This window comes from Oryzias melastigma, linkage group LG19, assembly GCF_002922805.2.
Source record: "Oryzias melastigma strain HK-1 linkage group LG19, ASM292280v2, whole genome shotgun sequence".
NCBI lineage: Eukaryota > Metazoa > Chordata > Actinopteri > Beloniformes > Adrianichthyidae > Oryzias > Oryzias melastigma.
The window spans coordinates 23,017,644-23,041,154 of NC_050530.1; the positions used below are offsets into that span (position 1 = coordinate 23,017,644).

Genomic DNA, 23,511 nt, shown 5'->3' on the forward strand with positions numbered 1-23,511 from the left:
CTACCTGTGGACAGTCTTCCAGAAGAGTTGAAGCTGGAATAGCTGCTGAAGGAGGACCAGCATTGAACTCTATGGGTTAGGAATGGGAAGGACTTCAGTTTATATGAGAGTCAAGGGAGAAGTGACAATACTTTTGGTAATATAGTGTATATCTTAATTTAAACCCTGAAATGTCAAAGTGTGATTAAGAAAAGGTGTAAGACTCAAACTTCAAATTGTACCTTGTAAAAATGAATCTTTGCTTCTTGCCTAAACAACAGGAGCTCCTGAAGAGCTGTGTAGTGTTAGAACATTAACCATAAGAATTTGGAAAGGCCTCATCCAGAAAATGTGCATTGCTTTACACAGAGAAAAAATGGATTTCGAGCTTAGATTAGTCTTTTTCGTTTAGTTTAACAATCAGCTGCTGTTTATATTTTATAATTGATTTGTTATTTTTGTACAACTACTGGTGTGAAGCCTGTTGAGACAACTGGGTTGTGATATTGGGTTGTACAAATTGAAGTGAACTGAATATGCTGACTTCATAGACCAGGCGCGGTTACTGTTGCGCTGTGAGTCTGTGTACCTTCAGCTCATCTCTTGACTTAATCTTCAGGGACAGCAACAGGAAGTCCTGCAGGTAGAGGAGGCCGTGCTCCGTTCTGTCCGCCTCTGAGAGCTTCTGCAGGAGGAAGCCCAGCCTGCTGCTGTTGAAGGCGCTCACGAGCTGGACAATCCTCTCTGCGCAACCTTTTTTTGTCACTGTGGTGACATTGAAAGAACCAGTGATAAAATCTATAACAACATGCTTCAACATTAGGGAGTTTTCAGATCAGACAAACCTGGCATGAATTCAGATTCTTCCCACAAGCTTTCAAGGTGCAGTTTGATGAGCCAGCTGAAGGGGGCCAAACATGGCAGTTCCTCCTCATCCACGATGAAGCAGTGTTGCACCAACACCTCCTGGTCTGACTCACTAAAAGTGGAATCAAGAAGATCCACTGAAACTGAACTGTTAGGGTGTCCTGTGAGGCTTTATGGGTATTTGAAGCCAGTGGGTCAATTAGAACTCAGTTAGAATGACTTACCTTGAGCTTTTAAGAGGAGAGAGGTGGAGGATTTGTGAATCTGCCAGGATGTCCACCCACAGGTGCAGGAGGCTGATGTTGAGCCCGCTGTTGGAGAGCAGCTCCAGGTTTGAATATCTATCCAGAACCTCCAGCATGCTGGCCAAGTGTGGTATCACAGAGGACTGAAGGCAGCGCCACAGAGTATGTCTTCCTCACAAACACAAAACACTCTCAGGTCATCCGAAACTCATTCCTTTAGACAACTTAAACTACCAACAAACGTCCACTTAAAATAAAAACACTGGATACATTTTTCAAGACAGTCACTTGCTGTGTGTTTCTCTAAACAGAGAAGAGTAGAAATCAACTTTATTGATCCCAGAAAGGGGAAATTACAGTATAGCAAACCTCCAATAAAAACAGCAGATAGAAAATAGAGATAAATGTTAAATCATTCTTTTTACTTTTTTATGTTGAGGCTTTTAGGTTTTTTATAAACCCCTCAACACTGGAGCTCCAGTGTTTATGTTCTTTAACATACTGTAACTTTTCAACTATTAACACGCTCAGCGTAATTACAGCAGATTGTGAAGGAGAAAAGCATCTTATGACGCCTTTCTCCTTCACAATCTGCTGGAATGATTGTGTTAATAGTTGAAAACTTACAGTATGTTAAAGATTTTGGGTTTAGGCGTCACTGGCGACTCCTCAGGCGTTAAAAGCTTAACTGCATACAACAAAAAAATAACACAATAAGGTCACTAATTTAAGAAGCTGGGGTAAAAACCTTGCTTATTTTTGTAATTACGTCTTAGTGTCATTAAAAATGTTAATGATAAAGTACATTTAGAAGAAAGTATGTTTATGGAACAACAATAAACAATATTTGAAGTGATTAATGAAACCAAAAGATCCTTTTCTGAATTAGGAAAAATGTGTTTTTATGAACTGGAAAATGGTGGATTTCTACCTCAGAGTGCCCCCCTCCTGCAGGGCTTGCCGTTTTTTGGCCTCTGTGCTGACCCAATCCTTAGGAGCTCCCATCAGCTCCTCCCGCTGCTCCAAAGCCTCAGCCAGTCTGTTTAAAAGCGCACTTTGGAAGCGCACTCCAACACATAGCAGAGTTTTGCAGCGCGACAGCTCTGTGAAGTGGATTCATCTGCTTTTAGAAGTCCTACTGTAAAGCTGCTTTCAAAAAGCTTGGCACGTTTACCTCCAAGGTGTTCCTGCTGGCTCTTCAATAGACTCAGAAGGATGTGCATCCTCTGCATACTTCTTGATGGCATGTTGTCCGCGTCCCTCAGCAAACCCACAGCTTTCTGCACACATGACCTCACTAAGGACAGGGAGTGGAGGTGTGCTCTGTCTGTCTGTGGTCCATTCATAAAGAAAAAAAAAAGATTCATTTAAGCACAATTATTAAAGGCAAAGGTTTCGCTTACTAGACTTGGTTTTACATTCACTTATTGGTGCATTAACTTACACTTCTGACTTCTTTTGACTCTTTTCTTTTTTTCATGGCTTCAGTTGGATTTTCTGTTGAAACCCCAGAAGTCAGTTTATTTTACACAAAAATACTGAGAGGACAAAAGTACAACTCAAAGACAAAATTTAAGCTAGTAGCTTCAAAGAGGGTTGGTTTAAAATAAGTGGGGGAAAAAACAACATTTTTGTCTTTTTAACTTTACAATAAATACTTTCTGATAAAGAAAAACAAAAAAGTACCAATAGTTCAGTAACAAAAACTCATGGGATTGCAACTCTTGTTATTGGTACATTTAAATATATAGTCTCCTAAAACTTCTAAAAAATGTTTACATTATTATTTAATAGAACAGTAGAAAAAAATGTGTGCAGGAATTTCAGTTGGTGATTAGTGAGAAGCAATTTTTTAAAGCGTATCTGTAGAAAATGAGGCAAGATCTCCTCTGCAGCCTTCATACGCTGAAGAATTAAACATTGATAACTCTTTAAACTTTTCGATTCTGGTGACAATTTAGAATAAGGATTAAATAAAACTAAAGTACCACTTCATGACTTTTGACAGTTTCACTCCTGTAAACTGAAAAATAAAACATTTTTATTGAAGGCCAAGAATGCGCGCAGCCTTTTACCTGGCAGTGCAGGCTTCAGCAGGCTGCTCATGAGAGTCCCACACAAGTCCAACAGGTTCAGACTCATGTCTTCTGAATCCCTCAGGTCATCGATGTGCGCTGAATTCCAGACACCTTTCATAAAACACAGCACATGATTTCATGTCTTTTGTGGATAATACCAAGGGCAGTTTTCAGAGAGGTGGTGGAACTTCGGGGTGCCTTGCCTCCTTGGAAGCTGATGTATCTTGACTGACTGGGAATCCTGGACGCTTTGATGATGAAAATCACCCAGCAGATCTGATCCTCCAGTGAAGTCACGTAATTCATCGTACAGTACCTATTGAGGGATAACCACATGCCTTTTAACTTGAAGACCCACTCCAATGAAAATTGTGTTTTTAAAGATTTCAACAATTTCTTGTTGCCATGAGTGGGCCTTCTATGTTTCTGTTCTGATGCATCCACCTGCAATAGATCCATTAACGTCTTTGTTTCCTTGTCTGAGCTCATCTTTGGCTCAAAACTGTGCGGCTGTAAAGCCTTGATATTGCTCGCCATTTTTTTGCACCACTAATGTTAGTTTGGTCTTCTGAAATGCTAGAAGCTGGCGAGTGAGTGTGTAAACAAAGGCTGATGGGAAATTAGTGGAGCCAACTTCCGCGGCAACAGTCCTGCCCACAACTCAGAGGCGAATTTCTAATGAGCTGCTGCTGCTCTGCAGATGCTTGCAGAAATATCACTTAAAAAACAACACAAGGTTTTTAAATTAAGGATGAAAGTGGTATAATTATAATTAAAAGATCACTTGGAACAATTTTACAATAGAAAAAAAATATGGGAGGGGGTCTCCATATTCACAGATTCTGCATATTTGCAGAAGTCTTCGATCCCTAACCCCCGCCAATAAGGGGGATTCTGTAATTGGGGGTGGGAGTACAATGCTTAGCATGAACAAAAATGTTATCAGGTATCTGGGTGACTTTGTAACCCACTTTGCAGATGCAAGAAGCTCATCGCTGCAATGGGATTCTTCAAGGTCCATCTGAATGAGCAGGAGGTGAAGAGAGTGTCCAGCATCATGTAGAAAGCTCCTAAGAGAGAAATGAACCATCACTTGCAATTTGATCTGTATACTGACAGAAATGAATGGATGTCAGGAAACTCTCATTTAAAGAAATCCATTATAGTTCCAAAAGTCTCCGTCACATCTCCAACATGATAACAAAGCTTACTGTTCATGACAAGTGGAAACTGTAAAAAATTCAGAATACAAATTTATTTAACTCTTTAGTTTCTATCTTTGTTTTTCCCACATCAATTCATCATTTAGACATAATCAACCTCCATCCATCCATCCATCCATCCATCCATCCATCATTTATACCTTCTTTGTTCAAAGTAGAGTTAATTAGGGAGGAAATATAATAAGTAAGCATAAAGACCAATAGTAACTGAGGACATTTTTGCTGCATCTACATAACATTTCTATCATATGGTATGGATCAACACTGAACAGTATTAAGACAGTGCCATCACATCTCAGTTTTTTAATGACTAATTACTGAATGTAACACTCTGTAGCAGGGATGTGTAGTTATGGGTGGCAGGTGAGGCAGAGGAAATATAGCTTAAAAATGCATAAATTAAATAAAATTAATATACTTTTTAAAATTAAAAATCAAATGTTCTTTTTAGACATGTCTTTTCTACGGTTACCTTTTTATGTGTGTTCTCCTTGTTTCTTTGGTAGAAAAAAGTTTTGGACTCATTTAGTCTTGTTATCCGCTAAATATATGCTTTAAAAACACAGTAAGTGAGGCAGACAGTCTGCCTGCCGCACTGCAGTACGCATGCCGCAAAGCAGAGGGTGGTGGTGTGCCTGGAGAATGTATGTAACACCCATAGACAGCCTTATAAAACTGGACTTATCGAGCCATGAGGTCCCCCATTGGAAATGCACCTCCACTCCTCGTGAAAGTAGGCCACCGCTTTCACCGTCACTTCCGTCACTTCACGTCTGCAACCCATCTCCAGCGATTGGTCTGAGTCTCTGTGAGTCATAGCTAAGTCATGAATCTACAGGAAGTACTGTCGCCAATCTGGAGTCAGTTTATTGTGAGTTCCCTCCTCTTTACACGCCTCGACCACGAGACTGCGGGATGTAAACAGCTTCTACTTTAATAACACCGGAGAATTGTACAAGTCATTAGTCGCGTTTCTATTAACTCTGAAATTGCGCAAATTGGAATTTCGATAATAAATTCTCCTAATGGAAACACCACAATTTAAAAAAAAAAAAAACTTGCATTTTTCGAAAAAAAGTTTTTGCGCTTAGAGGAGGTGGTATTTGGGCAGTTTCAAAACAGACAATTTTCACAAAACTCTAATGGAAACACTTTTGTCGAAATAGATGCTCCTCTTTGTATGAAGCGGCACGAGAGATCCAACAGCTTCACAGCTCTTTATAAGTTACGTGTCATACGGAATCGTGCAGCTCCTCCATAATAAAATCACCAAGATTTTCTCATGGCTTCATCTGCAGCTACACTTCTGCAGCTTGGAGCCTGAAGATGCTGAAGTCTCGTTTGAGGAAAAGCGCGAGTGCAGGGACAGAAACTTAAATGGATCTTGTCGTGTTTTTAAACAGAAAAAGGTCCAGCAGCTTACTTGCTGGAATGGTTATTTTTTTTAAAAACCACTGAACAGGTTTCTCACCTGAGACTGTCAATAGACTCTGTGTGGAACGCACTCTCCAGACAGAGCTGTGACGTCACCTCAATGCTCCTTTTTTAGTGAATCAAATAAAAAAAACACTTGTTCTCATTCATCGTCGTGTTTTTAATGACTTATCGCGTGAGTTGGGTTGTGCTTTATCGCATAATGATGATTTAATGGAAACAGCGTCATTTCGAAACAATGTTTTTTGAAATTCCAAGGATTGCAATAAAGTTTTGCGTAAATGTGTAATGGAAACGCAGCTAGTGTTCAAGCCTTTGAGGGAGAACCAATTCAACATTTCCTTTTTGTCTAACCAAAAAGGAGCATTTGGGTGACGCCGCAGCGCTTGTCCATTTAGAGTCTGATCAGATGCACATGAGAAGCCTCTTCAGTGGTATTTAAAATAAATAACCATTCTAACAAATGAATAGCTGTATCTTTTTCTGTTTGACAATACGATCCATTCAAACATCCATTGAAGTTTGTCTCGCGCTCTTCAGATGTCTAATTCAGGCTGAAGCTGGAGAAGTGCGGCGAAGATGAAACTTGGTTATTTTATGGAGGAGCTGTACCATTCCGTTTGATACACAACTTATTATTTATAAGCTACAATCAAAACTGTGAAAAAAGAAAAACGAACGTTAATCAAACAAAAAAGTCCAAAGCACATAACCTCAGAGTGAAATCTATTTCTACAGAGTAAATCCTCATCTAAAAATGTCGACAGCATGCTCCTCTTGTTGTTTTAAACTGCTGCATCGGTACATTCCATTGAGGAAAACAACAGTAGGACAATGATTGGTACATTGTTGAATTGTAAAGTAGGTGTTAAAAGGTCTTCACGGACCCATTGATGAAGTCTGCTCCCATTGGCTACCCGTCATCTGTCAATCAAACCCCCCAGACGGTCGAAGTCAGACCTACAAACGCTTATTGGGCCATCTGATTGGTCAATTTATAACTCTAATTACTTGTGATAATGGAAAAAAAATCTTTAAAAAAATTAGAATTAGAAAAAATTCGAATTGGGCCAAAGACTTCTACAAACAGGTTATTCGTGTGTTTCTTCAGAAAGAGCAGCGCACAGAGTTCATTCATAAGTAAAAGTAAGTCAATAATAACAATCTTGGGGATTTTTTTTATTCTACAGTTTGTAAAAAGAATAAAAATACTGAAATGAAATTTTAAACAACATGTTTTAACTGTTCTCTATCAAATGGTGAATAAGCTGCTCTGTAGAGCTCATATGTCTGTAAATCTGACTGATGACATCAGTGCCTCAGTAGCTGTGAACCTTACTGCACATCACTGCACTGTAGTAGGTTCAATGAACATAGCACAGGTCTATGTTAAGGTTTGTGGTATTCAATTTCCAGTTCCTTGATAATTTTCTTTCCTTTTACTTGGTTAATAGATAATTTAAGGCAAAAAGGATTGAGAAAGAGGTAGACTTTATACCTTATTTTGTTGCAGAAGGAGACCTCTGTGTCAAACTGGTGAAGTGACAGCAGCATAAATCTGTCAGTATGGAGTCCAAGAGCATGGGCCATCTCCCTCACATCTGACCTGGTTAACAAGCTGGAGAACGTAGTGATCTGTGCAAACCACAAGGTGCACAGTGCTGTTAAGTTTGTGAGGGTCATAAGGAATAATGAATTTGCAGCTCCATCTAGTGCCTCACCTCCAGAAACCTGCAACAGCCCTCATATCTGCTCATGGAGTATTCCAAAAAATCTCGAAGTGAATGGTGATGCTGCTGGAAGTATAGTTTTTGGAGTTTTTCCTTTTCTTGAGTTGACAGGTCGGAGTATTTGAGTCTCACCACAGCATCAGGAGTTGCACAGTTCAGCAACAGACTTTTGGCTAATTCAAGGACATCGTCCTCTTTCTTTAGCTCAGAAGATAATGCGTAACTCTCTGTCTCCATCATCTCTTCATTTTCTAGCTTCTGTCTTCCAGCTTTATTTCTTATTTCCTCCATTTCACCTTCTTGCTCTGAGTCCATTGCATCGACAAACTGGTCAGCCTCCATGTCGATCGTTTGCTCCTTTTTGTCTGACTGAAATGGTCTTATGTTTTCCTGCTGATGCAGTCCTGATTCATACTTCAGACCTTTTTGTTTTCTCTCCTCCAATGCCTGCAACAATGCACTGGCACAGGCATCATCATGGAAGCCAATAAAAATGTCAGACAGCTTGAAATCCTGATTGGTCTCACCAGAGAAACCCTGCAGCCAACCTCTCAGTTTGTCGAGAACTCTGTGCTGCCATAACTCCAGATCAGTACTGCGATCCACTCTGTGTTTTTCCAACCTGTTGATGAGGGGAACTGGGAAGTGCTCATAAACCTTCTTCTGATCTTCAATCACAACCAATCTGAAGTTTATATGAACACGACATTTGACTCTGTGGGAGCCCAGACCAAGATCGACATACTGTTGATTACTAAGGTAGACGTAGTACTGGTTCAGAGCATCATACAGGCTTTCATAGAGGTTCTGCATGTTGAGGAGAATGACGTGGCGTCCGGTCTCCATGCATGTTTTCACACGGTTAACGTTACGACATATATGACCATATTCCTGGTCCTTCGGGAATCCTGAACCAAAGATGATTTCAGGAGGTGAAGAGTCACTTTTTGCAAAGACTTGCTGCTGAAGGATATGAAGAGCAGCATTGTTGGTGGTCAATAAGAGGAGGTATCTGCTCTCTTCGTTGGACTCATGATCCAGGTTCTTTTTCACCATGTCGAGAGTGCTCGGTCTGGGAATTTCATGAATATCTTGGAGAACTTCTTGAAAAAACTCGACAGAGTCAAAACCCTTCGGCTGTCCACTGAAGTTACGCAAGATGGCCTCTACCAACTGCTCTCCATCAGGCTCCTGCTGTGTGACTTTGGCTGTTGCAAAGAGCATTTTGATGAGGCTGTAATAATCTCTCAGACCGAAGAACTGATTTTTGGAAGTTTCCTTGCAGATGTTCAAAAAGGCTTTTGCCAAATATGGAAAAAGGTGTTTGATTTTCAAGAGAATCTGATTGACGGATGAACAGATTCCTTGGGCGGTATGCACAAGCTCATCCTCACTGGGATCCCATCTGGACACAAATATTCCTCTGTTCATCTTTGCTGGGTCAAGAGCCCAGTTGGAAATGCCGACAAACCCAACCTTCAGGTGAGGGTCTGGCTTGTCATTGTCAATGCATCCATCTTCCAAAAGAGGATGAAGAGTTTTCAGAGGCATCTGAGGAGAATCCTCTGCAAGCCCGATCTCATCGAGAACCACCACAGACACATACTCTTCCATATTTTTGTCCTTCTGGAAGCGGGCACAGTTTTTGAATGTTCCAATGATACCTTCTGGACTTGAGTGAGGACTGCATTGAAAGGAGACCATGTGAACCTGCTTGAGTTTCCTAAACAGTTCAGAGTGTGAGTTCTGGCCCTGCATGGCGTCAGCTACAACTGTTTTAGCAAGAGACTTGGAGCTGCCTGGTTTTCCAACCAGGAACAGCGGAATCCTGAGCTCTATGCAAACCACCATGAGAAACACATTCTCTGTTAGTGCAATGTTTTTGGCAATGGTTTCCCTTGTCTGAATGTTCTGAAGGAAGATTTCTTGACAGGAGGAAATTTCTGCCTGCAATGCTGCTGCTGAGTTGAGAGGGTGAGGAAAGTGAACACAGATTTTCCCCAGGTACTCTTCTTTTGCCACCAGAGATGGATAGTAGGACACTCCAACAGCAAGAATCAAGCACTTCAGCACTTTGTAATCTTCACTGAGATGGTTGCAGTTGTAGAATAGGTCCATGCTATGCTGGTAAAACCAAACCAGTACTTTCATAGACCGCTCGACATCTCTGAGACTCACAAAGCTGCACTCATCTTTCCGACTTCTCATGTATTTCTGGGAGGCTGCCAGCACTGCAGAAATAATGTCTCTACATGCAGCTGGCAAACTGTGATCAGCTGATTTCTTTTGAACAATCTGTTCAATGTAAGAAAGCTCAGTTGAATCACTTAACTGACCAAAGTCCCACACTAAAGAGATCAAGCTTGAAGGCAAAGGATGCACTCTGTACACCAGCTGCCTCAGAGGAACTTTGCCGAAGCGGTCTTTAGTGTCATCGGCTCTTACTCTGTACCCCAACCCTGCCAGCTCCAAACGTTCCACCATTTTAGGGGAATGCTGCCTGTAAGGATTGCAGGCTGCTATTATTTTTAAGCCACTTTGTGCCTTCAAAGGTTCTCCTTTCACAGTTTGGTCACACAAGACCTCCTTAATGGCAAAAATGGCATCTGTGGTGTTGGCTTCGTCAAAAAACAAGATGGTGTCTATCTTATGCATTTGCTGGTTCTTAAAAGCAAGATCCTCAGCCTCACGCACTTTCCTGTAGATCATTTCTGCAGTTGTTCCGCCATGAACCTTGACAAGAACCATGTTCTCCACTGGTTTGTCTTCTTTCTGCAGCGTACAAAGGAATCGGACCAGTCTGGTTTTCCCACATCCCGTCTCACCCATAATGACAACTGGAATTCCACATCGAAACCTCATATGTATAGCCAACATTTTCATCACGTTGTCAGCAGTGAGCTCGTATGTTGGGTCTGGATCAAAGCTCTTGTCGGTTATACCTTTCTGTGCACCAACAACACAAGAAATCCTTTTGATTTTGTCTGACCGCGGCAAACGATCGAAGTTCTCTGTCAGACATATCCTTTGTCGATTCAAACCTTCATAAAGTTTCTGTGGCATTACATTCTGTATCAGAACTTTTTTGCTGGAAGGATCAACTGCATTGAGTGTGTTTCGTCTCTGACATGGCTGAATGTTAAAACCGAGGAAAGACATCGAGGAATGGTCTGCGTTAAAAAAGATGTATGGATGAGGTTCCATTTCCCAGCGCTTGCGAATCGTCAGGAGAGTAAGAAGCTCTTCACTCTGACCAAGTCCTGTGCGCAACACAGGACTTTCATCAGATGTGCTTAGAGATGGTGAGGCAAAATCTCTCGCCATGAGAATCATGAAGCTCACAATGAAGCTCTTGAACTCAGGCAGATGGTCTGCAAGAACATCTGGATCACAAAACACAGAGTTCTCACAGTCTTTCAGCTGCACATTGAGGAACCAGGAGAAGTTCTTCAACTCGCCCCATGACGGATCTTCCATGCCACAGTATAGAAGAAAATGATGAAGACAATCATCTGGGTTCCCAACAACAGACCCGTCCTTATAGCTGAAACGATCCAGATTCTGCTTTTGGTTGTAGAGCCTCAAGTACTGGTAAGGTCTTTGAATCCCTTCACTTTGAAACTCTTGTTCATTCATGAGTGGATCAAAGGGTTTCTTGGAGAGGAATCTTTGATTTGACAAAATGTGCCTCACCTCTTTTGGTGGTCTACAATGAATGGTGGGCAGAATGTCAAAAAGTGCAAGGTTTACCTAAAGAAAAACAAAAAATTATTGTTTTTGACAAGTTACAAGAAATTGTCTTCTGACAACTGTGATAAGCATTTAGGAGATATTAACGTCTATTCCAAAAATAGACAAAGATAGACAGTACTACCTCTCTAGGTTGGTTTTGAGGAGACACGTTTGGTTTCAGGACCTCCACAGTTATCAGGTGAGCTTCATTTCTTCTCCATAAAGTTCCATGGCTGTCACTTACACACCCCAGAACCAATAAACGAAAGAGGAGTTCCTCTAGACCAGTGCGGACCTGAAATAAAGAAGTCAAATGGGTTCTCACAAGCAACAAACAACAGGGCCATCAGGCCCTCAGCACAAATGCTTGCCTACGTACTCCAGCCGTGTCTAAGTGAAGGAGAACGGGGTCCTGCTCTCTCAAAGGACAGAGTGTCTCTGTAAGTCTCTTAATCAGAGAATCCATGTCCACACACGGCTTGATCAGTCGGATCTTGATATGTTTTGCTCTTGGATGTTTCTGTTGGAACTTTTCAAACAAATGATCCACAAAAAGGGATTTACCTGAAAAAAAAAAAAAATAAATAAACAAGCATGTCTTTATGCTATAAATGATGAATATAGTTAAAAAAACTGTCAATATAAATTAAATAAAGTCTGGAAAAATTCAGCATTATTAAAAGGCTTTTACATAAGACATAACGCACAGTAGTATATTCTCCCAAACAAATCAAAACCTTACCGACTGCAGGCCGCACAGATGAAACCATCCAGACGGAGAGCTGATCCGGGGAGATTGATGCAACTGGGTTCAACATGTTTGGTCTGAAGTGGTGACAGAGATACTTCTTGGCAACGTCTTCTCTTATACTCTCACCTGCCTGAATTTTGTTGTTGCTAAAGTAGGATGGCACACATCTGTGTTGGTGAGCTACAGGACTGACAATTACCAATCGAAAACGCGAGCTGGCACTCCTCTCAAGACCCTCATATGTCTCCACCAAGGCTTCACTGACATCATATCCCAGCAGCCCAGGATTAACCAGGGTGTAGATCTTCTGCCAGTTATGGCTGGAGGCTTGGTTAAAGACTCGACGAAGAAAGACCTCCACTTCTTCTGGAGTGGTTTCCTCTCTGCACACCAAAACCTCATCAGCAGATGGCAGCGGCTGCTCTGGACTCTCCATGTAAAACGACAGCGTGGTGGTAAAAACTTCTGCGTTTGGACAAAGCACAAGATTCGGCTTCCCTTCCTGGATTTGTTTGGGAAGATTTCTGATCATGTGGAGCTGATTTGATTCAGAAAGGCATGATAGGACGCGGGCTAGAGTCTTTATGTCCAAGCTGTCACTCAGGTATTTTGACATGTCTCTCAGTAATTGCTCCCATTGGTTTTTGCCCCTGATCATATCTGTGTGGACAACATCCCATTTCTCAGCCTCTTCATCGTCTGAAGAAAACTCCATTAAATCAAGATCTTCCTCGATGCCCCTCTCAGATGGTTTACAGTCCTGCTCTTCATGGTCAGATACCTCCTGCAGTTCATTGCACATTGTGGCCAAACTTACAGCACTGGAATAAGCGGCTCGGATGTCATTCAGTGTGCACAGAGACTTTATAGGAACAAGTAAATTCCACAGCTGTTGTGGAGCTGATGCTTGTGTCAGACAAACCCTGTGAATCCACCGACACAGGTACACCATTTGCTCTGTGGTGTAGTAGTTCAGTACGCTAAAGCTTGAGCGCATCTCACTGATGAAGACTTGCCATTCTTTGTGGCAGAAGTCCATCATTTCAGCCAGCTGCTGCAGCTGCTGTGTCACCTCACCATGGTACTGCATCTGCTGACCCCCCAGGGATGAGAAGGTGATCTTGATGCAAGGCTGCTGCTGTGCGGCGCAGTAGACCAGGGCATGCCAGTCCCAGAACAGCATGTTACCAGATGTTTGCATTTGCAGAAAGATGCTTCCTACTCTTTGAACTCCTTCAAAGACCTACAGTACATCATGGGGTGGAGATGTTGAAAGGTCAGCTGAACTCTCATGGATTTTTTTTAAACATAATGTTTTAAGAAACATACAGTTAAAGAAAACTTTGTACTTCAAACCACTTTCTACGCTGCATAAAATGTTGATGATCACATGTGCTGTACCCCAGCACAGCTTCAGTTACAGCACTGTTCTTCACTCTAGAGCAGGGGTCTCAAACTCAATTCAGCCGGGGGCCACTGGAGGCAGAGTCTGGATGAGGCTGGGCCGCATCAGGATTTTCACAAGAAAATCGCTGATAAAAGATTCCAATGTTCTCAAACATCTCTATTTTAATACGAAATAATGAGTTAAATAAATTAATTCATTTAAAAAAAATGAATTAAACAATTAAAAAAAATAATAATAATGACCATACAGCAGATACAGACGACTGAAGAAACCACATATTGACTGACTACAGCAGTGTTTCTCAAATGGTGGGGAGCGCCCCCCTGGGGGGAATTTTGAATAAAAACATGTTTACATTAGTTATGGATATTGTGCATAATCCTACAAAGTAGTTGATAATAAATTAAATATAGCAAAAACAACCTAAAAATCCATTTGGTAGCAGAAAGAGCCGCTGTTCACAGTGAACCAATGAAAAAAAACTGAATCTCTGAGAAAAAAGCCAGAATTCATCAGTACTGTGGAGGGAAACAAGGAAAGACTTGATTTTACTTTGTCTGAAAGTTTTGGAAGGATTCTTTAAAAAAAGAAAGAAAGAAAGAAAAAATGGTACAGATTATTTAGAATTTTTTAAAATTATTCTTTAATGATAATAAAAGTACAATATTTTGGGGAGATATATGTTTAACTTGAGCAACTTAACTGATACAAAAATGAGATTTGCAGCTGAAAGAATAGGTTCTTCATGGGGGGGTGTAAGAGAAAATATTTGAGAAACTCTAGACAAGAGAAACCTATTTTTATTTAGTTTCAAATGTCTGTATTAACAGCTCCTCCTTCATCTCTGAGCTTGGAGCAGCGCACTCACTGAAGCTGCTTACACACCAGCCGCATCTGCGCGCAATCAAGCTCACACTTTCAATGAAAAGTCAATGCAAACGCGCGCACACCAGAATTCCTGGCCTTTGTGTCTGGAGCGCGCGTAAGTTTGTAAGTCTGGATTTGAGTACAAATCGGGCACGCACTGAATCTTCAATCCGGTTCAACATTTCCATGCACAGTCTCAGCAGCTCAGATCTGTGACCAATCAGGGACTCTGATTTGGGAGCTGCTTGTGTGGCGTCTGCTTCAAACATGATCACAAAACAGAAATGAATCATTGCGGTTTGTGTCCGGTCGGGTTAATATGACAGACAGACAGAGTTGTGGAAACAAAAACATGAAGCAACATTTTGGGGATTTTCAACTGCTTTCACTCTCTGCTCTGAGATTCTCCCTACTGTAGATGCAGAGGAGCTCTAATGAACAGTAAAAACACAACAGAAGAAGAATCTCCTTTCTGCTACTGCGTGCGTGACCGCGCTGCTCCGGTGTGGATACCACCTGCTGAGCGCGGTCTGCGCGGGTTTATGAACGTGCGATCAGCTGAGCGTGCGTTCATGAACCCGCAGAGACCGCACACGGCCGGTGTGGAAATAACTTTGAAGATTCTGCTCGCGCGCGGGCATCACTCTCGCACGCGGAAGTATTCACTCTCTCGCGCGAGGACTTTTTCTGCTCGTGGAGGAGGAAAACGCGCTGTCGAGGGTCTGATTTGTCCGCGTGGAATGTTGATGCGTGCGCGGAGAAGTCTTATTTCTGTGTGGAGTTTTGACATAAATAAAACGCCATATGTGTCGCCCATTCATTTTAAGCATGATTTTATGTGGGACATCCAGCTCCTTCCACACCCACGCGGTGTCAGGAACACGCTTTTTGACGAGCAGCAGGCTGTGAATATGTCACGCGGCAATAGAGGGGTGGGGCACAAGAATCACGTTAGTGAAAGGACTTCCAGCAGCTTCATGGCTCCTCCTCCGCCCAGCTGACTGGAGGAATGAATGAATGAGGGAGGAGGTACTGGACAGCCCGCCGATGTCCCGCCCTCCAGAGCCATATACCTCACCGTGATTGGTTCGTTCAGCTCTGCACACAACAGCTGTCATTCATATCAATCTTGCGGGCCGCACTAATAGTAATCTTTCATATGAAGACGGGGGCCGCAAATTATCATCCCGCGGGCTGCAGATGGCCTGCGAGTTTGAGACCCTTGCTCTAGATCAAGTTCTTTTAATGTTTAGCTTTCAACTTGTTCATAACTTTGACACTACCATCGCCATAAAAATATTGATCTGAAATGAACATTTTCACCAACACTGAGGGAGACTATTCATGTTTTAAACAAACTAAAAATGTGTTTAATACCAATACAGGGAAAAAATAAAGTTAATGAAAGCATCTTTTCAGAGAAAAGGCTATGTTGGTCCTGGTTTCTCCAGACAGAAGACCACTTATGTTCTGCTACATTAATAACTTATGTTACTATAAATTATTCAGTCAGATAGTTCTAGACAGAGGTCTTCCTGCAATATAGACAGGAATAAGTGTTGTAATCTGCTCCAGCTGCAGCATCAGCAAGATGCCACAACACAAAGACAAAAAAGAAAAACACATTTTCTCACCAGTAGTGGAATTTTGCTCTGGATGAGAAAAGGTATTAGCAACCAGAAGCAGCTTAACCCTGGTTTGCAGGTTCCCTTCTTTTATCCATATAAAAACTATCATTTATGCATTACTTCTGTATAAGGTCCTTCATCCTAAACTGAGATGAAGTGAATCTAACCCAAGAGAAAACTAAAACCCTGAGTCAGACTGAGTGAGGAGTTTGTATTGGAATCATAGTGAAGCACTTACTGACCTCAGTAAACCTGGTAACTTGTTCTCTTCCATGTTCTCCTTTGGAAGACATGAGCATGAGCTTGTTCTGGAGCTCCAGCAGGTCCTCATGCTTGTAGCTCTTTTCCTCTCTACCCCTTTTCACCATCACCTGCACCATGTTCTGAAGGCATCTCTGGGAAGGGAAACCAGATAAAAGGCTGATCCTTGATAACCCGATTATACCTCTAAATTATATCTCTAAATCAAGATTGTCCACTTACCTTTTCTGTGTTTCTTTCAGATCGTCCGATGTAATAAATTCCATGCTCATTGATGGAAGAAGCAAGCGAGAGTGAGGACTGCTCCACAGAGCCATGAGTCTCTTTCAGGGTTTTCAGCCAGTTAAGCAAACGAGCCGACTCTCTCTGAAAAACAAACCAGGATATTTCATTCTTACTCTGACTGAAGCATACACTCACCTGCCACTTTCTTAGGTCCACCATGCTAGTACCCATGCTTAGACCCCATTTTGCCCTTACAGCTGCCTTAATCCTTGGTGATGGTCATGGTCAGGTGATGATCAGCAACAATACTCAGGTAGACCATGGGGTTGGAACCATGATCAGTTTGTACTAAGGACTCAAAGTGTGTCAAGAAAATATCCCTACACCATGACACCACCACCACCAGCCTGGACCATTGATCCAAGACAGGAGGGATCCATGTTTTTATGTTGTTGTCAAATCCTGACCCTATCATCTGAATGTAGCATCAGAAATAGAGACTCATCAGACCAGACAATGTTTTTCCATCTTCTATCATCCAGTTTTGGTGAGTCTGTGTGAATTCTAGCCTCAGTTTCCTGTTCTTAGCTGACAGCAGTGATACCTGGTGCGTTCTTCTGCTAATGTAGTTCATCTGCATCAAGGTTGTTGTGTGTTCAGAGATGTTCTTCTGCAGACCTCGGTTGTATCCAGTGGATCTTTGAGTTCCTGTTGTCTTTCTATCAGCTGGAACCTGTCTGGACATTCTCCTCTGACCTCTGGCATCAATAAGACATTTCCACCCACAGAACTGCAGCTCTCTGGATATTTTCTGTTTTTCTGACCATTCTCTGTAAACACTAGAGATGGTTGTGGTTGAAAATCCCAATACATCAGCAGTTCTGAAATAGACCAGGCCAGCTGACACCAACAACCACGCCACGTTCAAAGTCACTTCAGTCACCTCTCTTCTCCATTCTGATGCTGTTCGAACTTCGGCAAATGATCTTGACCACGTATATCATGAATAAATGTATTGAGTTGCTGCAATGTGATTGGCTGTTTAGAAACTTGTGCTCATGGGCAGTTGGACAGGTGTGCCTAATAAAGTGACTAATAGAGAGTGTATTCCCGTTTTTTCTTAATAGCTCTAAAATCTAAAGTCTCCCATTTTACAGAATAGAGGCTGTGCCTTAAAGGTGTTTACCAGTTTGTCAGGAAGCTTTTCGTCCCTGCAGTGGGCATCCCACACCAGCTGAGCACACTTCATGAAGTTCTCAAAACCAGCTTGAGGGGAGAGCGAGTAGAGCAAAGGCGCATAGCCCATCACAGCATCGTGGAAGCAGGCCACCTGGTCAATTTCACGGTCATTCTCTCCGGCAGAAATGGAAGCAAGATCTACATAGACCTTCAAATCACTCATATCTGTGAGAGGGCAAAAAGGCTCACCAGTAAGAACACCATTCAATGGCACTGGGACAGGAGTGACTGTATTTGACTGCAGGGGTCTCACTTCTGAGGTTCTCTTGCACCCAGCGGATCAGAGTATGGCTCCTCAGAAACTCCTCCAGACAGGACGTGTGATGCTTGGAGACCAAGGAGAGCTGCTGCCCAGCACAGAGCAGCTCATCAGTAAGGGACCTTAGAAGCCTCTGTTTAAAAGAAGCTTCTTCCTGTTCAAGACGAAGCAAGCAAATCATTGGAACACCACGAAAAAGTCAAATTTCCTCCTAAGCAACCACAGCATGAATGCCTTTAATCTGGATGATTTGTTCTAGTATTCTAGACCCATCTGTGGGTGAACCTTTAGACCCAAAGTCAGAGGATGTAAACTAAGAGGCTGAGACATGAGCATGACACAGTCCGAGCATACAGCAGTTGAGGAGAGAATGAAAGGCTGGTGACAGCGTGACAAAATCTAGAAAGATGATTTTTTTAAAAGAGCTAGAAGGAAGTTAAACAGACTGTGAAAATACTGTTGGCAAAAGATGATGGGAAACGTAGAAAAACAGAACAAAAAGCAGAAACTGCAGAAACTTTTTTTCCTTTTTCATCAGTTGGGAGCAGTTAGAAAGTCAGCAGGACAAAAACGTTTAAAACTATGTGACATAGATTGATCTCCTCACCACGTTGCCCTAATATTAACTTAATATGAAGAACTGTATGGATGAAATATGGATGTTTGCATTTATCGGGACTACATGTGATTTTAGCAAACACATTCAGTTTCATTTTCTTCTTATAGCTTATTTAATTGACACATTAAAATTGAATCAATGTGAATTGAATCAACTTTAATGGAATTTAATGAATTCATTTGAACTGAAGTGAATTTGAAGGTCCAGTTTGAACTGGTTGGACTGACTCTATAATCAGCAGAGCATCCCTGAACAGGATCTGATCACATGATTTGATCCAAAGCTGAAAGGATAAGGAAATGCTAGACCATCCAGAGAAAAGAAAAAAACAAAAAGCATCTTCAAATATCAACAAAGGCAGGATGGAGATCACAACTGGTAATATTTTATGAATATTGAAAAGAGTTTTTCATTTGATGATTTGCTGAAGTAATGGAGACAAAACAAGGAGACCAAACAAGAAAAAAATCACAGAAAAGAAGACAGTGAGAAAATATCAAATGGGTAAAAGTCAAAGCTACATCCTTCACTAACACTTGTAAGTTATTACCATTTGGCTGAGGGTCTCAATTGCAGAGAAGCTTCCAGAAAGCTTCATTTTCTCTGCAATCCTCAGAATGGTGCTGGCTGCAGCTGCTGCTTCAAGTAGCTTGCGATACTCCTGGATCTGCCTCAGCCTCAGCTCCACCCAGCCCTCCTCAGAATTGATGCCTCCAGCTGCAGACATCGCCTCTGACATCAAATTCAGCTCCGTGTTCAGAAGCCCCCCGTCACCTTGGTCCCCAGAGTCGACCAAAACTTGATCGAGCAGCTTAAAAGAGATGTCAGCTTGTGAGATCCTGACTCCCAGGTGGAGGAACTCTGTCAGCAGAGGGCTCCAGATGTCCTCACAGACACGTACTAGGTTCATCTGAACCGGAGCTGTGGCTGGACGCTGTTCTGATGCTACATGTGCTGATCGTTTGACCCAGGAGGACAGAATGAGGTTGCTGTTTGTTAGCTTGTGCATCTGACTGGCCATCTTTAAGACATTCAGGCTTGGGTTGTACCACAGCACTGTGGGAGGAAGCATCTTTGGGCTTCCATCTGCATCAAAGGCCTGAACGAACACCAGCTTGCTCAGGCTCACGCTGGTGAGGTCTGCTGTGTGTTTTCTCTCAATAGGTGTCATCTCAGGGGCTGAGGAATACAGACAACAGTTTAGTCTTGGAACAACTAACATAATGTTGCTGCTGCTGGTAAGAAAATGTCGTGCTACCTCTAATGCTTTCCTTTATCTTAGCCATCATTTTAATCAGTGTATCCATGTAGTGCCTCTGCTGCATGAAGGTGTTCAGATCCAACTCTCTCTGGGCCAAAACACTCTCCACATCCACAGGAACCCTTTCAGAATGTGGGTTTTTCTTGTCTGTTGAAAAAGGATCATTGATTATTGCAGCATTTTTTGATTAAATGTTTTGATCTTAAAGAGTTGGTGAAGGCTCCTACACTGCTGGTAAAGTTTCTTTAGCTGCTCTCGGTGCTTCAGACAGGTTTGCAAGTGTCCCAGGGTCACGTTTCCTTGAAGAAGAGACACCAGCAGAGCCGTCACAGCCTCCACGCAGCTGTGCACCACCAGTCCAGCTGTGTCATCTACCTGCAGAGACCTCCACTCCCCTGAGGCCAGCATACCACATGAAAACTGAACAAGGACGAATCAACACGTGTAAAAATGCGTTTAAGAAATCCTGTCTCAGGAGCTCACAGTTAGACAGCAGGAAGTTCATGGCTGACTGTGGGTCCAGCAGCTTGGCCACCATTTGGTCTCTGAACCGCGATGAAGATTCAACAATGATGGCAGACAGGATGGTAGTCGGAGGACTTTTCACCTTTGAGCAGAGATTTCTCAGCAGATCTCCTTCCTGTCCTCTCTGGGAAAAGAGAATGACAAATTAGAACTAAAGTTAACCTTTCTGAAAATAGAAAGGTGAATGATCACGGGAGCACTCACGATTCACCACCATTTACCTTTAAAAATATACATGCATATATATATATATATATATATATATATATATATATATATATATAAACGTTTATCCAGGATCAAGTCCTTCATATCCCAGTCAAACCTAGAAATAGTGACTCACGCTTTTGTGTTGTCCAGGCTGAATTACTGCAGCTCCTTATACGCCGGGTTGCCCAAGGCCTCACTAGCCAGATTACAGCTGGTGCAAAATGCAGCGGCCAGATTTATATGTGGTGTTAAGAAGTCTGATCACATAACCCCTGTTCTGGTCTCTTTGAACTGGCTGCCCGTGCAATATCTGATTTTTATGAAAATTCTTATCTCTGCTTTTAAATCACAGGCAGGTACGGCACCGTCTTACCTTTGGGGTCTAATTTTAAAATATTCTCCCTCTAAGTCTTTGCGTTCTGCGGACCAGTGTTTGTTACTGGTTCCGAGAACCAAATGTAAGTCCCGAGGAGATCGTGCCTTTTCTGTGCTGGCTCCTAAGCTGTGGAACCAGTTGCCACTGAGTATTAGAGAGGTCACACTTTTGGAGAGTTTTAAATCTAAACTGTTCCTCCACTATCGCGCTACAGTATCTGCCTAGCTGCTTTTTTATCATGTAAATTTTAATTTCTTTTAAGTAGGATTTTATGTATGTATTTATTTATTTATTTTAAAATTGTTTTTAGGATTGTTATGTGTTGTATTTTCTTGTGTACAGCACTTTGGGCCTCCTTGGCTGGTGGTGAAAGGTGCTTTATAAATGAAGAAATGATGAAATGAAATGATATATTTTACAAATAATGGCAGATATAATGTTCTTGCTCGAAAATTGCTGGTTGCCTAAACAGAGGAACCAACATTTTAATTTTTTATGTTTTTCACAAAATAATTGAGGAGTTGAAGGGTTATTTGTGAACATTAAAATAATCACTATGACTGATCATTTGTAGTATAAACATTGATTTTAGATAAAACATATTACATAGGTTTTATTGAAATAAGACAGTGTATGTCTGTAAATTAGGGTTTAATTACATTCAGACAAATGAATATATTAAAAAAAAGGTTCATATCAAATGAGTAAAAGCCTTCTACTGATCTTCTAATCTATCCATGTCTTAGTATTGCCTCATAACTGAGCGGCCCTGCACCCAAACCCTCCACTCACCTGACAGATGCTCTGGATGGCAGAGGAGGCCAGCTCCTCAAAGCAGCTCTGCACAACACGGTGACTCTTCCTGATCATACACTGTGTTGACTCCAGGCTGCACAGCAGCACTCTGTCCTCCTCAGCGAGCTGCAGAAGGAGACAGGAGTTTCTATCTGTTAGTCTGGGCTGAAACTCTGCTTTCAGTAGAAGAAACAGTGATCAGTGACCTCAGAAATCCTCTTCCTCAGGTCTTTCTCCAGGTTCCGACTCCAAAGGGTTAAAAAGTTCACAGAAGAGCTTTCCACTCTGAGCAGTTCATCCCACATCTGATAATTCAACACATTTAGAGTTAGAGCAGACTCTTCATTACACCATTTACTGTAAACATTTCCATACATTTACGCTCATATTTACATTTTTTAGCTATAAAGGAAAATACATTTTCTGAAAAAAAACATGAATTTTTCATAAAGTCAACAAAAATAAATCATAAAAAGATGTACACCCACTCAGAGCTGTTCACTGATCATCAACTGAAGGATCATTGCAAAATCCCAACATACTGATGTAATCAGAAGTCTCAGAGAAACACGATCTTTGCCATTCTTGATCGTGTTGGAGGTGTTCAAATGTAAGTCCTGTTCAAGCATGTTGCAAAAAATGACCTTTTGAAATGTTCAAATGTCCAAAAAACATTTACAGACAAAAAAACCAACAACATGCATCTTTGTGTTGTTGTGCGCTTTGCTGTGAGGTAAAGTTAGCAGTTCTGCTGCCACCAGCAGAGTCCCCACAGCACTCATCCCTCTGAAAATGCAGCATGTGATGCTCAGCACCTTGGGATAAAAAGCCCCTTTGTGGGTTTGAGCATCAGCCTGTCACCGGTTTGTTTACAGGACTCAAATGGAAGATCCCAGACAGTAGACAGATGACTACAGCTATAGCTGCACACCTGGACTTCTTTAGGGTACGACAGTGCCCTTGCAGTCAGAAGAGGTTTCCACAGCAGTTTATCTCTCCACTCCCTGATCAGCTGCTGCACAGGAAGTATCCTGTCCAGGAGCTTCTGCCTGATAGTCTCCTCGTCCTCTTTGGACTAAAACACAAAAAGACCATCAAGAATAAATTACACTTTATATTCAGGGCCCAATGGTATATTAAGCAGACATTTTCCCTCACCTCTTCTCCCAGCTTAACTTCTAGAATTTCAGCTAATTTCAAAACCAGCTGGAAAGACTGAAGCACCGTCCGGTACTGAGGGACGACTCGCACAATCTCACACAAGTTTCTGAGAACACTGATGCTGCTCCTGAGTGCCGACTCACTGTTTCCAGACTTATTTAGCCTGAAAATGCAAATTTGAAGTTAAAAATGACAAAATAAATCAGTCCTCTCAACATGGACAGTTTAAGTGTCATTACCTGCCCCGCTCCTGGTCCACTTTTGTTAGTATGTGGGTCAGGGATTTGTCAGCATGCTGCATGCAGACAGGACAAAGATGACAGAAAGCATATGCATTAAGCACCAATGAAAAATGAAAGAGGGGCATGTGGAGCATCTTGTCACCTTTGCAGTATCCTCATCTGTCTGGGGATTCCTTTCATGTGCAGATTTGTGCACCCTATAAAAGAGACTCTGGATTAGGTGTTCAGAGGAAACTCCTGTTAAGTCTGAAAATTCAGGAACATCCTCAAACGCCAGCAAAGACAACCAGCCCAACTGAAGCAGAGGCATCTCTGAAACCAAGGACAAATGTTTCCGCATCAAACTGAGCATCCTCCTGCAAAGAGAGGAAACGTCTTAGTAAAAACATGACAGGA

General features: G+C 41.9%; 1 protein-coding gene across 7 annotated transcripts in view; it reads right to left on the bottom strand.

Moving 5' to 3' along the window:
• The window catches only part of rnf213b (ring finger protein 213b), a 56,790-nt gene that overhangs the window by 24,300 nt on the left and 8,979 nt on the right, over positions 1-23,511 (bottom strand). For 6 of the 7 annotated variants that reach the window (XM_024284458.2, XM_024284459.2, XM_024284456.2 and 3 more), the window contains 28 exons: positions 23,258-23,471; positions 23,113-23,168; positions 22,871-23,036; positions 22,644-22,787; positions 21,919-22,017; positions 21,710-21,838; positions 20,290-20,455; positions 20,034-20,201; positions 19,804-19,953; positions 19,096-19,724; positions 17,921-18,080; positions 17,615-17,832; positions 16,426-16,569; positions 16,185-16,337; positions 12,031-13,282; positions 11,668-11,852; positions 11,431-11,583; positions 7,548-11,306; positions 7,325-7,461; positions 4,141-4,239; positions 3,373-3,485; positions 3,167-3,280; positions 2,536-2,588; positions 2,266-2,422; positions 2,023-2,194; positions 1,071-1,259; positions 825-958; positions 569-744 (listed from right to left, as the gene is read on the bottom strand). In XM_024284458.2, the coding sequence (XP_024140226.1) occupies positions 569-744; positions 825-958; positions 1,071-1,259; positions 2,023-2,194; positions 2,266-2,422; positions 2,536-2,588; positions 3,167-3,280; positions 3,373-3,485; positions 4,141-4,239; positions 7,325-7,461; positions 7,548-11,306; positions 11,431-11,583; positions 11,668-11,852; positions 12,031-13,282; positions 16,185-16,337; positions 16,426-16,569; positions 17,615-17,832; positions 17,921-18,080; positions 19,096-19,724; positions 19,804-19,953; positions 20,034-20,201; positions 20,290-20,455; positions 21,710-21,838; positions 21,919-22,017; positions 22,644-22,787; positions 22,871-23,036; positions 23,113-23,168; positions 23,258-23,471 (9,289 nt within the window). The remainder of the gene's footprint in view (positions 1-568; positions 745-824; positions 959-1,070; positions 1,260-2,022; positions 2,195-2,265; positions 2,423-2,535; positions 2,589-3,166; positions 3,281-3,372; positions 3,486-4,140; positions 4,240-7,324; positions 7,462-7,547; positions 11,307-11,430; positions 11,584-11,667; positions 11,853-12,030; positions 13,283-16,184; positions 16,338-16,425; positions 16,570-17,614; positions 17,833-17,920; positions 18,081-19,095; positions 19,725-19,803; positions 19,954-20,033; positions 20,202-20,289; positions 20,456-21,709; positions 21,839-21,918; positions 22,018-22,643; positions 22,788-22,870; positions 23,037-23,112; positions 23,169-23,257; positions 23,472-23,511) is intronic. The other variant, XM_024284461.2, reaches the window with a different exon arrangement.